At 41.9% G+C, this 16,682-nt stretch overlaps 1 protein-coding gene across 5 annotated transcripts in view; it reads right to left on the reverse strand.

The window, feature by feature from the left end:
* Window positions 1–15,937, reverse strand: part of SMOC2 (SPARC related modular calcium binding 2) — a 144,479-nt gene extending 128,542 nt beyond the window's left edge. For 4 of the 5 annotated variants that reach the window (XM_071806343.1, XM_065835742.2, XM_071806341.1 and 1 more), the window contains exon 1: window positions 15,283–15,937. In XM_071806343.1, coding sequence (XP_071662444.1) covers window positions 15,283–15,357 — 75 coding nt within the window. In that variant the 5' untranslated portion in view covers window positions 15,358–15,937. The remainder of the gene's footprint in view (window positions 1–15,282) is intronic. The other variant, XM_065835743.2, reaches the window with a different exon arrangement.
* Between the last annotated feature and the right edge of the window lie 745 nt (window positions 15,938–16,682).

A 16,682-nucleotide genomic window follows, 5' to 3' on the forward strand; every position in this document is an offset into this window, starting at 1 on the left:
TCCTGCACTTCTATCTTCTGTGAGATCTTTTAGGACACAAAATTCCTTTGCATTACTACCCATTTTTAGAGCACAATATAATGACAGCTTGTCCATCTTTTTAAGAACATCGGCACTACAAACCAAGGATTTCAATAAAATCCACGAAGTTTATAGAAAACTTTGAAACAGAAGAGCTTCTTGTTAAGAAATATTGTCTTTAAAAATGCAACATTCCATGAGCAAATTACTTTTAAAACATACTTTTAAAAGAATTGCCCAAATTTATCCGTTCCTTTCCTCTTTATGCTAATATAGTTTTTAAACACTTGCAGCTTTGCTTAGATAATTGTTATAATGAAAGAAAACATTTAGGCATTCAGCTAATCAGACTGGCTAACAGAGGTTTCACTTGTTTTGTTATTGATAAAAATTATTTTCAAATCCCAGCTAACGAAAAGCTATCTATCCATAAAGGAAGGAAATAACTTCAAAACAACAACAACAAAAAACACACAAAGGAGTCTGTACATGCACGTACAAAACTTGTGCAAGAGGGGAGCATTTGCTCTAGACTGCCTGGAGCTAGATGGCTATCTTGTATATGACATTGATTAAAATATTCTCCACTTGCACTTTTCTTTTTTGATCTGTCCAACACAGATGCACTTATCTTTGGATTTATGTGACTCTTCTCTCCCAATTTTTTCAGCCCACCTTATAGGTGATATCTTCTTTGGTCTTTCCCAGATGGTCTTTTAGTAGGTGAAGGAACCATCCTTTTCATCAATTCATTTTCCATTGGCTCCTAAAAACTAGGCTTTGCAGAGATGACTGTAAAGAAACAGTAACAACTGGGCAACTGTAACTGTGCTGCATGTGTGAGCTTGTTCTTAGTGTCAGCCATCAATCAGAAATGCAGCAGTGATTAACCAGTTACCTAGGAATAAAGCAGAAATATTTGCCCCCCCCCCTTTTTTTTTTTTTTTGACCAAACCCGCCTCCTCTGGGTTTGAGAGGCACTGTAGTCACACCGTCACTAATTTGGCCATTATCAGAGCTTCATAACCAGCTCCCAAGCCCTAATATACACTTTCTAGCAGAAAGGGGTCCCCAGAGGAGTTCTCAAATGATCTAATATATGTACAGTGGAACTGCATTTCTCCACCGGACAGATCCGCCACCCTCTGTGGGATAAGGGAAGCATCCACAATGAAGCTGAGTGTCGCTGATAAATTATCCCCAGAGTAACAAAGTGCTGGGTATGTATTTCATTAGGTGATGAGCAGAAGAAGGATAACATCTGGTTTCACAGTCCATCAGGCTAAATCTGCCAAGTGTTCGATTCAAGTTACAGTGTATTTGAACAACACCATAATAGTTAAATGTATTCCCATGGCACAGATCCTAATGCAATTTGGAAAATGAAATAGCAATAGTGCAACAGTGTTCACCTTTGACATGAAAGGTGTTACGAAGAAAAAAGTCTATCTGAGAGACAGCATGGAGTCAACAGCTGTTTGAGAAAGCAAAACAGTGAGCAGCAAAGATCTCTGGGCTAGAAAATGCTTAAAACCCTGGTCAATGTACTGTAACAACAATGCAAGTGACCCGTACATTGAAAGACCAACCCTTCCTTTCATAGCACCATTCGCAGCTCCAACTTAATGGACATGAGGGATTGCTGGCCACATTAACTGAAAATAACAACATTAACTAGTTTCATGCATCATACAGTCACCAAGACAGGGGCTGGCTGTTGAAAATACAAACTCATACATTGCATGCTCTCACATGCAGTCTCAGAAGGACTTTTAACACAGTGTGCAAATACTTCTGGACGACGAGGCAGATTATCAGCTAAGGCAGCAGTAGGTAAGCAGCAGGAGCCTCACCTTACATATTGCAATCAAGCTCCGGCAGGATTCCAGGCCGCGGGGGAACAGCAGGACTGATGGAGATGTGTGAGCTTGGAAAACAAAGCACTTCATGAAACCAATGCATCCTGAGTGTGCTTGCCTATATAATCAGTCAGAATGAATAACAGGCACCTTAGCACTCCCAGTTCCATGAGTTCTCTTAATGATTGCGGTGATGAACAATACACATGCAGGACCTTAGTGCTAATTTGAGAGAGCTGTATACACAGATAAATTATGTGACTCTGATGTAATATGAAACCTTTAGAAGATTGCCTTGTAGCCTGCTTGTAAGAAAAGAACTTCATAAAAATGAGTTCATTTTATTTAGAGCCAATTTCATTTATAGCCCATTTTATTTTGGAACAAACATACCATTTTGAAAACAAAAGAAAAAGAAAAAAATAGTATGACTTGAGCTTTTTTTTCTTCCTTCATTTTTGGGATGAGTACAGCTTTCCACACTGCTGACCTTGATTACTGCCTCTTCCAGGTTCTGATCACTTCTATTTCACCTAGGCCAGTGCTACCACCACTTTCATGTATCTTTCAGCCAATCTTTGGCTCCCAGAACAGATTTTGGACCCTTCATACAGTATGTCATTTAAGAATGGCTCTGTCTCAGAAGAGATGTTCCCCTTGCTGACAAGATAAAAACCATGATTTTCACCAAAAAAAAAAAAAAAAAAAAATCAATAGAATAGTGGTTTAATAATGGTTTTGGTGAATGTGTGATTTAACTCCAATTTATCAACCTCCTATCAAGACAGTGAGTTATATTTGCCACACATGGTGAGAGGTAGACAGTATTTTAACAAGTTTTATTTCACAAATTAGTGGCTGTTTCAATGGGACTTTAAGTTCTGTAGTCACATGACTGACAACAATATGTAAGAAGCACGAATATGATGACAAGGTTGATTCAAGAAAGTAAATACCACTCAGCAGAAACAGACAGCAGGGTGAGGTAATTTTGTACCACTCCTCTGTACAGTATATGCCCAGTGGTATCCACCTGTTGATCATCTCCTACCTATATGTACAAAAAGCTGACAACATGTTTCTGTTTTATTCAAGGGGCATGGATATAAACAGCCTAACCATACAGACATGTACAGACTGATAGAGATTTTATCACCTCTCCGAGGCTTCGCATCCAAACATGCTCATTGACAGTAGCAGTTTCAGATATTGCAATCACCTCCAAGTTCTTCTGCAAGCTCCTGCCCTTATAGGGGAGACCCACAGTCAAGTTTATTCTCCTTCATTCCTTTCAGGAGAGAAAATACAGTTTCCCTTGTTTCAGAGTCAGGGGAAGAGATACATGTCAAATTTTGCCTTGTATAGACTCTCACTGGACTCAGGAGGATGTAGTCCAGAAAGCTGGACACGTCCGTTATAAAGACTATGAGTATTTGAATTGCCATCATGGAAATCCTCTGGTACCTATGTACCAAAATCCTCTGGTACCAGGTACCAAAATCTCTGGAACCAGCAGTTCTTCTATCTATGACACACATGACACCATCGGAGAGCTCCAAACTTACTTCTGTTGCGTGTCTGTCTCAGGCACTTCTGCTCTCCAAGTCACATGAAGGTGTACAAAAGCAAACTGATATTCCAGAGGGTCAGAACAGAAGCTGTGATTGTGACCTTCCTCTTTATCCAGAAGGACAGCAGCCTGGTGAGGCAGAATCACTTCTGATCTCTCAAAATGGTGTACTAGGGGGGCAAACCACACTTTTCCACTATTTGAACTGCCTTGCAGATGCCTGGCACACATCCTACCACTTCTTAAACAGTGCAGGACACAGAATGTGTCGATGTGACACATGCAGGCCTCAGGCGATTTTACAGTCACAAAGAACTGATACAAAATTAAGTAATCAGCTCCAATTATACCTTGTTAAAAATTTCTAAATGTCACTCTACTAAGCAGTGATGTGATAGCAAAACCAGAAACAACAAATCACAAACTTTTAAAAGGTGTTGACCTTTATTCAAACAAGAAACACCAGTTACAAGAGATAGAAAGAATCTATTTCTGCCCTTTTCTCAGACACAGGCGCACACCTGTTTTCCTGACAGCAGATAGCCACAGGGTTCTTCCTGAGAGACATCCTGCACACCACAAAATAGCTGTGGAATATGAACTGTGACCCCCCTTCAGCTTTGATAGACTTGTCATTTCTCTCAAGCTTTTCCATCCATCATGCACACTCTTTATAAATGTTTAACTCAGTTATATGAAGATCCCCTGAGGGAATTTCATTGCATCTCTGACACTGCTTTAATTGCTGTCAGGTGGAAATAGTGAGTTTTTACATGTGATTATTGCTATTTGTAACCACTTAATTTCATTGAACACTTCTGGTTGCTTCTTACTCATATTAAATGAGAGTGATTTCCTGACCTGGTTGTGAAATGAATCTTACTTTGGAGTTTCCTCACCCCCAGGTGTGAGGAGAAGACTCAGCATAGCAGTTTCAAAGAAATAATTTACTTTTGTGCCAAGAAGAGAAACTGTGTAACTTTATGATTGCTCCTGTCATAATAAGCAATTCAAGCAGTGAAAGCTCTTTCTATTCTCTCATCATTTAGGATGATAGTCAAAAGAGCTACTAAAATAAAACCAACTGTTGCCTGAGACAGTTCCTGAAGTGGACCTGGTCTGAGATTTGAAGGGAGATGGTGTTCTTTTCAGTCTTCAGATAAAACGAATTTATCACCTACCAAACACAGGTGCCCTGCAGCATCTACAACACAGTCAAAACCTAACAACTTAGAAATCTTGTCAAATGAAAATGAACACTAAACTTCAATGTGCTATCCCCTTTCTTAGACCAAAAACCACAAACAAACAAATAAAATCAGATAAAAGCTGTTAGATCAAATTGCATAAACTTCAGAAAAGGAGAAATTCTAGTTATTAACCCCAAGGGAACCTTATGCTTTACAGGGGGGTTCCAAGTCTTGCTGGAAAACAAAAGGAAGAAAATAATTGCATGGGAATGTATATAGTCCACCCCTGCATACACATATGTGACTGACATACGTAGTCTTAAGATAGGTGATGGCAATCTAGGGAATTTTTGCCGGCCCAGGTAGCCTGCAGGAAGAAGAACTGTGCTCCTTGATAATGCATGACACCTGTCTAAGCTTGTCAAGAGAGCCTTTGGTCTAGTTTTCTCGGAGGGTTCTTGGTGCTGCTGCTATAGAAAAAGAGTACATATTCAAGAGGTGGTAAATGTAGCAGCAAGAACATCTCTCAGCTCTTTGGTCTGCATCCACAGGATGGAAGTGTCTTCCATTCAGACCCAACTTCCTTTCTCCTTCAAGAAATTGTAGTGAAGGGCAGTGGTCAGAGAATGTCCCAGATCCGTGCTGAGCTACATGCAAAAATAGGAAGAGGCATCCAAACTTTCCCTTATTCTTTTCAGGAAAGACCAGGCTGGATTGGTTCAGGGCTTTTTTTTCTTTAGAGGAGAAAAAGTTTTGCACCATGAAAGGAAACATACCACAGCCTGAGAACCCCACCTTTAGGGCAATGATAAGGTTGAAACACTAAGCTCTCACATATCAGGAAATACCAAGCAGATGACACTTGGACCTCTGCACTATGCAGATCCCCTTTGGCCAAAAGCATAACAAGACCAGGGAATAGATAGTTTTTCTCATCTCTTCCTGTAGTGCTGAACTGATTGCTCTAATTCTTCACAAAAGGTAGAGTTGGTTTAAAGAAAAATAAAAAATAAAGTCTATACAAAGTAGCCAGCTTGGATACTACACAGAAGATGTAAAGAACCAGACTGTGGCCAGAACCGCCTGATTAACTCCACTGTTTGTATACTCTCTATTATTTCTGTTCAGCCTCGTCTGTAAGCAGGTGTCATCCAGGATTTACTTATTATTGAACTTGATAATGATGGTAGACCAATAGGGCCAACCAAGAATGAGGCTCTTTTGCCCAAAACATGGTACAAACCTAGAGAGCTTACAGTCTATAAATAGGTACAGCATGTACAACATTGGAGAAGAAGATGTACTAAGGAAAGAAGATCAACTGTATGGGGAAGGAGAAGGTTGGAATAAAATCTGCAGGGGCCAGTGACAGCCCAGTCAAAGTCATCAGTCACAAAAGGTGTCATCTTCGAGCTCTTCTGGGCTCACTCCTAGGTTTATGCCAGCTATTTTCCTTGGTTTTACCTCAATACTACACACATTGTGAACCTGTGAATATCTCACCAGTTACTCTATCAAATCAGCAGTGCTACATCTGCTGTGCTTCTGTGGGTTTCTAACCAGCTAACCAGATGCAAAAAGCCATCTCTAGCAGCAATATTCAAGTCATTTCACCTTGATGTCAGATCTGGCTTTGCCATCTAGTAGGAAATACTCTGACTCTCTCATTGCCTTGTATCTCTTCTAGCTTTGTGTCTAATGAACATAAGCACTGGCACTTCAGAAGAGCAGGACCCTATACCCACTATACCCATTTTGCACTGGACAAAATTGTTGCACCAGGTACAGACAAATAGGTATTTGAGCTCTGCTTTTTGCCATTTTTTCTTCAGAAAGAGATCGCTTATCAGTACACAAAATATGGCCTCGTAATTTTATTGCAAACTAATGGAAGTCCATCACCAAGCAATGACAGAACTTTTGCTCTGGGAGTCATTCAGCACCTGGAAATGGGAAACTTAAACAGAAGAGCAATTTACCAAATGAACACTTCTTTCAAAAAATCTTTCCCTTTCTCTCAGAAATGTAATTTATGGAACCTTTCAAGGAGGAAAAAAGAGGGAAAGACAAAACGTCATGTACAAAGTTCAGATTTGCAACTAAATCCACTTAGGCTGAAATCCATCAAAAATCTGACGTGTTTGAAAACTACCTTCCCAGAAGGACACAGTCTGAAACATAATCCCATTAAATACAGTGTGGAAAATAAGTTGCCAGCTTTGTTTTGTCTTGCTCACAAGAATTCATGTAATAAGCACTGCAAAAAGAAACAGCATGGATACATACAATAAACTGAACAGCCGACACGCTTTCTGCAGGTTGAACCCCTGGTGTCTCACAGTCAAGAGCAGCTCATATGTTAGACCATATTTCCTCTCTTGCCCACACCAGCCTGCTTTGAGCTCTCACCAGTGCTAATGATTAATTAATGTCAAGGCAAGCCATGTCATTAAAGACACTTTCTTTTTACAGAACTGTATTACCTTTCAGTAGTTTCTGTTGATTTTTTTTTTTCCATTTGAGTTTTTTTCTCATTTGAGGACCTATCTGATGGGCAACTGAAAGGCAAGTGCTGAAAAATGAAGGTCCCCGGTTTTCCTCCTGCTTTCCCCCAGACTCACGCAGCTAGAAACAAGGGATTCCCACAGTCTCGGCCCTCCCCAGAGGGGACAAAGCAGATCGGGCTGCTCTTGCACTCCCTCCGGTGGCAGATCCCTGAAGTGTCATATAATAGAACAAGACAGGTGACCTCTCTGCCTCTCACTACTGTTTACTAAGTAAATAAACATGTGATCAAGTCAGAGCCTTCTTCAGTTTCTTTGTTCCTAGCCTTTTTCATTTCTGTACCTTCTTGTGGGAATGAAGATGTCATTAGAATATGTGTTATCCTCCACTATAACATATATACTTGGGGCCAGGTTTCACTTATCTGATTTCATTTATTTGACAGAAATTTTCCATTTTAAGAGTGTTATTTGCTACAGTGATTTTTCGCTCTAACAGACACATCAGTCTACATGATCACAGAATCACAGAATGTTAGGGATTGGAAGGGACTCTCTGGCTTTGAACAGTGCTATACAGCACTATTGGCATAACAAGGTGACACACAGTGCTACCATTTCCAGAAAGACGCCACTGTAAAGAGCAGCACCTAGCAAAGAAAAAGGTTTGGGCATCAGTTCTCTAGATTGCATGATCTAGATCCCAGGCAGATCACACACTTTGTGCTCTCTGATAATTTAGGACACATGGTCTAGCTCAGCAGCATTTCTCTCCACATAGTCATGCTATGGTTAAAATATGGTTAAATGTTTTGTATGTCCACCAACATGTTGCCCTTTTCTTTCCCCCTCCTTCAAAATAGTAATGAGACTCAATGGCAGACTTTCACTCAGACTAAACTTCACCACTCCTCTGCTTTACTCCAGATTAGAGAAAGATAATAAAACTGAGTCATTCCCTTCCCTCGCCTCCCTAATATCTACATATCCCCACAAGCTACAGGTTTGCTCTGTACAGAAGCTTGCTACATGGATCATAGTGAGTCCATCCTGATTGCCATTAAAATGATTCTTTATCTGCTATTACTTTCATTTCAAAAAAGCTATAGACCTTCTCTGAGTATTTACACTGCTTATCCACTGACAGTATCTTGCTTTAATACTGAAAAAACAATATTGATAAATGTATGACACATCTAGCCTGAATAAAAGAAGACTGAGCACTTTATGGCAGCAATTGTATCCTAAAAAATTGTAAAATACAGCAGGAAGCCATGGCATAAATTAAAAAAAAAAGAGCATTCCAGAGCAATGGAATTTTTCATGTCAGTACTCTATAGGTGCTCTGAGATAGAGTGTCAAAGATTTATAGCACATGTGTGACAGCTAATTTGTATACAGTTTAAAAATTAACACCTAAAACACAGGAAAGTATACTATTACACCCTCTGAACAAATTTAAGGTAAGACAAAATACAGAAAGATCTTTGCTCAGTGACTCAGAAGATGACAGAAAAAACAGCCTAAAGTAAAGGAAAGAAAAAAAGCTATGTTTTGGAGAGGTATGAGGTAAACATTCTTCAGTGAGTTTTCTACCAGCATACTGAGCAAGCCACAGAGAAAGCTGGAAAGGATAGCCTTCGGGATATGTTTTCTCTTTCCGTCCTGACAAGAATTCTAGGATGTATTCTCTATTACCCTGGATTTTCAGCAGCTAATGAAATACACAGTGGTCATTTTTAAAAGCTAAGAAATTAGAAAGGGGAAAAATATCACTGAATGTCAGTTACTAACTCATCAAGGCAATTTCTTCTGCAACGACTGGCTAAAACTTCAGTTTGGGGGACTGACTCTACACAAAGTTGCTTCACAGGTTCCGTGGTAAGAAATGACAACACAAACTTTGCTTTTTTGAATACCATTAATAATTTGGTAATGTCGTATTAAGAAACCCTCCGATACTAAGTGTTACCACACCAGTCTAAATACCAGTCCATACACTTTTGGGTGGCTTTCACCCTCACATAGCCAAAGCTTGTATCTTTGTATCCCAAACACACAATTGTATTACACAAATGGCTGTAAATCAGACCAGCTCCCTGTGTAGATTGGGTAGTTAGGCAAAGATCAGAGAAGTGCATGAAAAAGAAAAAACAAAGTAGTTATTTATGCTATACCTGCTCTTCTCTGTTCAGTTCTTTTCCTGAAGGGAATTACTAGGTACTCCTTATGGTCAATTTCTTGCTACATCTTAAGTCATCCCTGCTTCTCCTTTAGCATAAATTGTTCTGTGTAACATCAGCGTACTCTAAACTGTAATAGTTTTCCTGAAGTATTTCCTCTTTTCACTCTGACAGCCAGTGTTGCACTGGAAAGTGTTTTATCTACCACTGTAGACAAATATGAAGGCAGTGTCTATCAATTAATAATCATAAGTGGATAGAGAAATGTCCACAGAAGGATATCCTGAAGGACTACACATGGCCATTCAGACCAAAATGATTGGGGTCACCAGAATTTTGTTGTAGAAGGAAGCAGAGGGGCAGAGGAAGAGAAGGCAGTATTCACACAGTCTGGAACTATTTTAACTAGATTCTTACAAAGATTCTCCTTACAAAGCATTTGGGTTTTGGTTCTAAAGAAAACATAAAATATCTGGAAATCTCACTCTGCAGCTTTCCCAAGAACACAGGTTTTTCTTTAGATTAAAAAAAAAAAAAGCCATTCCTGAATCAAACTCAGACCTTCATTTGCTGTTCAAAAATAGGTCTTTGATCCCAACTCTTCCTTACTCAGTTTTTAATTTTCAGGCGTCTCTACAGTTCCTGGTCTTGGGCCTGACAGGAAATGGAAGTACCAAAATACCATCGAAATGGCTGAACCTGTGTTGAGTCTGGTCTGGCTGAAGAAATGGAAACACTGGCAAAGTCCTGAGCAAGCCAGATCTTGAAAAGTTTCATAGCCCAATTTCCAAACCAACACGGTTCAGATAGGTTTTGGGCAGCAGCTAAACCTTTGGAGGCTTCTCAAAATGAACCAAATCCTGAAGTTTGCCAGCTGTCAAGGAATACACATGGCTGTTCCTCGAGGTATTCAGCGGGAAACGGAGGACAGACAAAAGCATCACAACTAGACAAAATGTGCATCACTTCCTTCTTTTTGTTTTCCCTATCCTGTTCTTCCCTCCCCACCTACGTTCACTTCTACTCCTTGCTTCTAGTTTCAAATCTTTTGAGTGTGCAGTCAACGTGCCACCTCCAGTGTGTCTTTCACATTATAAGGTACAGTTTATGTTGGCTGCATGCAGAAAAATTACTTCTAACCCCTGATCGAAAGTTTTGCTGACTCTTCAAATAATAACTCGCATGGGTTTTGTTTTTGTTTCTTTAGTAAGAAATGTCTTGAGAGTTCATTGCAAGGAAGCGTTGTTGAAAGTGTTTTATTTTCAGAGCTCATGGAACCTTGGTTGTACCAATGCCCATTTGCAGTAACAATGCTCTCAGGATCTGGAGCCACTTACAGTTTTATTTATGGTCTTGGTTTTTGAGTCACAATTAGAGTAACTTTTCCAAATGTTTGAGTTTGCAGGCGTCATCCAAATGGGTCCTTAACTTGCTCTGATTGTGTTTAGCTTCCTTTTACTGAACTACCTTAGTGGGCCATCTTAAAACAGTGAGTGTTGTGGAAGATATCCAGCACATTAAATGCTATTGAATACTCACAAAGCATGTGCCGAGGGAGAAAAAGGACAGAATTGTTACCTGAAATATTCAGCCACTGATGAAAGGAACTTTTAACAGGCAAAGGTGTTCATTTCAAGAAGCGATTTCAAACAAACTTTCTTCCTTTTTAAGATCTAAGATCAATATTGTATCGAAAAGGACACATGGTTCAGCAAGGCTTTGAAAGAAGAAAATTACATAGTTTGTGGTATGCTATAAGTCATCAAGATTTTAAAATAAGAAACACTTGTTTCTTATTGTTTGTACAAGTACATGCACACACAACACGGCAGCTGAGAGAAAAGCTAAGCTGACAGCTCTGAAAATACAGCATAAACAATGCCGAAGTGTGGTGGTAAGTGCAGGAATCTTAAACTTAGTTATATGAGGAACAAAATGAGCTTTCTTCAAAACATTGTGTTTCAAAACAAAAGTACCTATATCATCAAGATATGACTATTTCCCTAATATAACAGGCCAATAAAGCTCATCTCTCATTGGTTCCATACATCTAGAAAGAGTGGTCACAGATTAGAATATAAATACAGTGCTGCAAAGTGTTCCAACAATGTGTCACAAGAAATGCAGACTATTACCTGCCTTTCCATAAACAAGGTAAAAGAACAAGGCTACTTAAGACATTTTCTGGAATGTAAGAATGTTTTACATTAGTATTTGACACAAGGGGAGGAAAAACCAGGAGCAGCCAAATTGGCTACAGTCCCTCCAGATCTCAGGGTTTCTTATGAGACAGCTCTCAGCCTACCTTTCAAAAATGAAAGTTATTGTTCTGTTACCAATGTTTGTTTATTTGAAATAACAATAAATATAGTGCTAAATAATGTTCTCCTCCCCCACGCATCCCTGTGGCTCAGTTAGCAATTCAGAACTGTAATATTATGTTTCCCCTCACTTTATTATTGCAATATGCTGCTACTCGGGAGACAAAGTCCAGGAGCAACTTTAGCAAGGAGTGTTTTTCAATGACAAGAGGTCAAGATTGGTACAAACTCGAAGTAGCTTTGGGCCATCTCTAACACAGTGAATACACAAAAACTGTGAAACTCTTGGACTCTGATGCACATCCTGGTTCCCCATTAAGATTCAGGTGTGCATCAGCCCAGCCCTCATGTTCCTGTGTACCCTGGCACACATACAGGGACTCAGGCGAGGTCTGGCTGGGTCCACAGCTTAGCAGAGGCACATGTTACAAAACTCATGCACTCACTTGATACAGCCACAAGGAACAGGAGACCATACTCTAGACCGCCTGATGCATCTCAACTACCTGATGACTACTCTGATACATCAAGAAGTCAGAAATTGTCCTGATGGCTGTTATCAAGGTTGTAGGAAGCCATATGCTCATGAGTCCTTGCAGTCACATGAGACTGTTAGGCAATCAGAAATCTCTTGCAGGTGTTATTTGTGTGAAAACTCCAATTTCTTGCTACTGGACTATTGCAAAGTTTCCAATATCTGAAAATCACATATCACCCAAACAATAGACATAGGTGGTTGTTGTGGGGTTTTCTGCTCAAGGGAAATTGAAGGCAAGAATATTATTCCTAATTAAACAGGGATACAGCTCTGTAGACTACTGAAAGTCTTCTCTGAAAGTAATATTTGCTCTGCTTCTGGAGCTAGCAAGGACATAAAGTTAAAATAGATCAGAAACCTCTTTAGACAGATGAAAACATACAGACACTGATACCCCTATCCCTGTCCAACCATCATCCAGTTTGTTGCTTAGAACCCAGAGCTGTGGAACACCCAGACAAGGAAAAATCCTCTGACTGGAAAATGACCTTGACTTTAGTTGCTTTTGCTAGAAGGAACTGTGATTTTATTATCATGAGGTTGCTAAGGTTCATCTTATGAAAAATCTACCTCTGTGGTTAAGGAAACCATGCCCCTGATATTGCCATCACCTAGTAAGCTGTAGGTACCCATGACAGTGTGATACCATCAGGGATGTGCACACTCTCCCTGTAATCGTTCTGCAATTTTCATGAAATTCAGGTCCACAGTGAAACATACTCTGTCCCTGTCGCCTCTAGTTATTTATGAAAATGTCAGTCTTTCTTATTCTTCAAACCACAAATAAAAAGAAAGTCTTCATCTGATGCATAGAAAATAATCGTAATTCTCTGTCATCACACAATGGCACAGCAGGTGAGAAAAGCCATGTATTTTCTTTGTCTTTCTACACACCTGGGTTTGTTTATTCTTATAATTACACAGATACTGTCCATGAATATTTGAGAAAGGCACATGTGGGAAGGGATTATACAGTCTGTGAGCTACATGCAAAATGACTAGAGGAGTAAAGAATGATTTAGTGCTGTGCTCTTTGTTGCTGTAATAGCACTAGTTTTTCTTCTGTTTAAATAGGGAAGTACACAAATAGTAGAAGTAAACGCACCTCATTTAAAGTTTAGTCTTGTGGGCAGGTATAAAAAATACGTGTGCATGAGTGTGTGTGTGTTGTTTTCTTCCTATGTGTGTCTGATTGTTCATTGGCCATTTTATGGAAGGATTTCTAATGTAGGCTGGTATTCATATGGGCTAGCCATCTCTGTAAGAAGAGCACAGGCAGTGGAAAAACTAGCATGGGCTCACTACCTACAGTCCACTATTCACAAGGCTAGCTTACTAAAATCTTCAAGATTAATTCAGTCCAAAAGCTTAAAGTCTCCAAAGCTGTTACCTTTTTGGTAGCAGAAATCTGCAAGTCCACCAGGACTGACTTTTTTATTCACGGTTCATAAAGCTGTGTGCTACTATAAGACAGAGAAATGAACAATATGCTCTGTATGGGTGAAGGAGGGAACAGAGGGACTTCAGACACCTCTCAGCTAAGAGTGAACTCAAATACATCGGCATGCGTCTATGACATTTAGTTTTTAAAGATTTTGCCCAAATGCCCTTGGTCAGATATTTCTTTCCTTTTGTGAGGCACGCAACCACCCACTGAATGACAGTTACATTCAGCAGTGATTTATATAGATCTGTTAAAAGGCTTTGGCATCATTTGATTCATATATCATTTAACAGTCACAATCACTCTTATTTTACATTTGGAGAAAATAAGTTTTGGTACCATTTCCAGTCTACTTCCATCCTAATGTTTAGAACTTTTTTATGTACAGAATAAATAATATAACAAGTAATCCCCTGCAAATTCTGTTTACATGTTTGTGCAAGTGAACTTGGAATTAATTTGCAATCTTAATCTCTTAACTAGAAGAGTATTTATCACCTGACAGTCTAAGGGTGTTTCAAATTAGGTTCTTAAAAAGTAAAAGATGAGACTCACTTGACTTTATCTGTCTACACTTTCAAATGCCACACACTATAAAATTCATGTAGTAAACTTATTCCTTTAAGGTTTTCCATTAGCAGCTTCTAATCTAAAAATCATTTTTAAAAAAATCCACACACAAACACAGAAAACTAGACAAGGCAAAAGTTTTTCTGAAAAATTTCAGGTATGAACAGCTCAGCCGTCCTCCACTGCCATTTCTCCTTGAGCTGTCCCTATCCCCCCTACCCAAAAATAAAATTAAAAAAAAAAAAAAACACTCGGTGTTTTACAGAAATTTTCTGAAAAACAGACAGAAATAGAGTCTATTTCACTTTGCCACCACCTGTAACTTTATCATAATAAACTCTAAAGGTCACAGCCTTCACCAAAACACTTAAAAACAGCTTGAAAGGGGTACTTGCTGGCCGTTATGTTTACTCAAGCACTTGTTTAAAAACACATTTAAGGAAAATGTTTTTATTTCTACAGATTGCATTAATTATAGCTTTGCAAACACTGCAAGCTCTACAAGAAGACTGAACTAAGCTATTAGCTTCAAACCTCAGGTCTTGGCTAGAGAAGTGGTTATGGCTTATTTAGCAAACCTAATGAATTGGCTTACCAATTTCTACACAGAGTTCCATGTTTAGCATCATGGAGCCTGGAATAGCCAAAAAGGCTTGTTTCACTTCGCTTTATAATTAAAGTAAAACTGGCCAACCCACGACGGTCCAAAAGCAGACCTCACTGTAGCATTATTCGTCTTCGGGAAAACAAAAGCATTAACGCGGACTTTCATACTGGCCCGAAGCTTTGCGGAGACCCACAATAATCTTCAACTAAGCTGTCGGGGACCGTGCTCTCCTCTGGAAAAACGCGAAGGGGCGGCGGTGCCGGCTGCTCCCCGCACTGCCGGACAAACCATGGCGGAGCTCCCCACCACGCCTGGGGACTCCAGCCTTCGCCCAAAGCGGGGAGCAGCCCTTGCTTGGCCCGGTAGCCACGGGACGCGGGGTGGTCACCCCGGGGAGAGCGCATCAGCCCTCTCAGGTGCGCCCCGGAGGACCGACCCGCCGGGTGGTCGGCGCCCAGCGTCCAGGTGGCCTTACCGTGAGGGCGGAGAGCTTCTGGGCCGGCACGGCGGGGAGCAGCTCCGGCAGCAGCAGCAGCAGCGGCACCCACATCCTGAGGCGGCGGCAGCGGCGGGCACGCAGCGGCTCCGGGAAGCGGAGGAGTGGGACTCTCCTTGGGATGTCGCTCCCCCTTCCGACGTCTGCTTGGCTCCTTTTCAATCTCTCCCTCTGGGAGGTCCTAGCTTAGGTCCTCTGCTTTCTTTTTCCCCACCCCTTGAAATCTGGGGACGGGTGTATAGCAGAGAGGCGGCAGTTTCTCCCTCTCTCCGTGTCCCTGCCTCGCTCCTGGAGAGTCAGCCCCAGCTCGGAGATGCTCCCCAGCTCTCCCGGCGCCCTCCCGCCGCGCAGGCACTGGCGGGGGGATCCGCTGGACCCCGCCGCCTCCCCCGGGGCGCCGCGCTTCCCTCTGCCTAGGACGGGCTGCTGCCTAGCTCTGAGGGTCTCTTTCCTCCCCGCCTCAGATTCCTCTCCCCCTTGGCAGAGGATGCGGGAAGGAAAGATTGGGACGGGAAAGGAGGACGGTCCCTCAACACCCCTTCGGTGTCCGCCGTCGGCGGGGTGCCGCGGGAAGGCAGCGCCGCGACTGCGGAGGCTGGTGGTGTGCGACCTCACCGAGCCGCTCTTCTCATTTTCCTCTTATCCTCCCCCCTTCCCCAGCCCGGCCTCCGCTTTCTCCTCCCAGACCCACAGATCCTCGCCGATTAACCCTCCCCGGTGCTGCCCAGGGGACGCCAAGTTTCTTCCCCCCCCGACTCCTGCTGAATCAACACGCACAAATACGGGCAACCCCTGGCACGGGGGTGAGAGGCGGCCCGACGCCGCTCGGTGCACCTCGACCGCCTCCCGGTGCGCCCCGCCGTTCGTCCCGCCGCCCACCGGGCACCGCACAGGCGGGAGCAGGGGCCGAGGCAGATAGATTTTTGGCGGGGGCAAAAGCCGGGCAGCAGCGCCCGATGAGGCGAGGGGAGACACTGGGCGTCCTTGGGGGCTGACAGGCACTCTGGCACGGCGGGGAGTGGCACTGCTTGCCGGGGTGAGTACCCCGGGGAGATGAAGGTCGGGTGGAGTACATGCCAGGTGAAACCTTCCTTGTGACAGTTGTGTGCTTTTCTCACTTATCTTTTAGGAAACAAATAGAGAAATTAATTTTATTTCTTCTCTGCAAACCACCAGATGATCTCGACCCCCTCGCCTGCCTGAGAAAACCCTTTTACTGCAACTTTGTCAATGGAGGAGTCAGCCGCTCCTCCTCTTAGAGCCGCGGCTCACTGACAGCCTGCAAGACCCCCAATGTTCAGTAGTGCTACCAGGGAGCCTGAAGCTCTCGGGGCTTGCTTCATTCTTAGGCTGCGCACATACGTGGGAGTGGACTCGGG

This window comes from Patagioenas fasciata, chromosome 3 (assembly GCF_037038585.1).
Source record: "Patagioenas fasciata isolate bPatFas1 chromosome 3, bPatFas1.hap1, whole genome shotgun sequence".
Classification (NCBI taxonomy): domain Eukaryota; kingdom Metazoa; phylum Chordata; class Aves; order Columbiformes; family Columbidae; genus Patagioenas; species Patagioenas fasciata.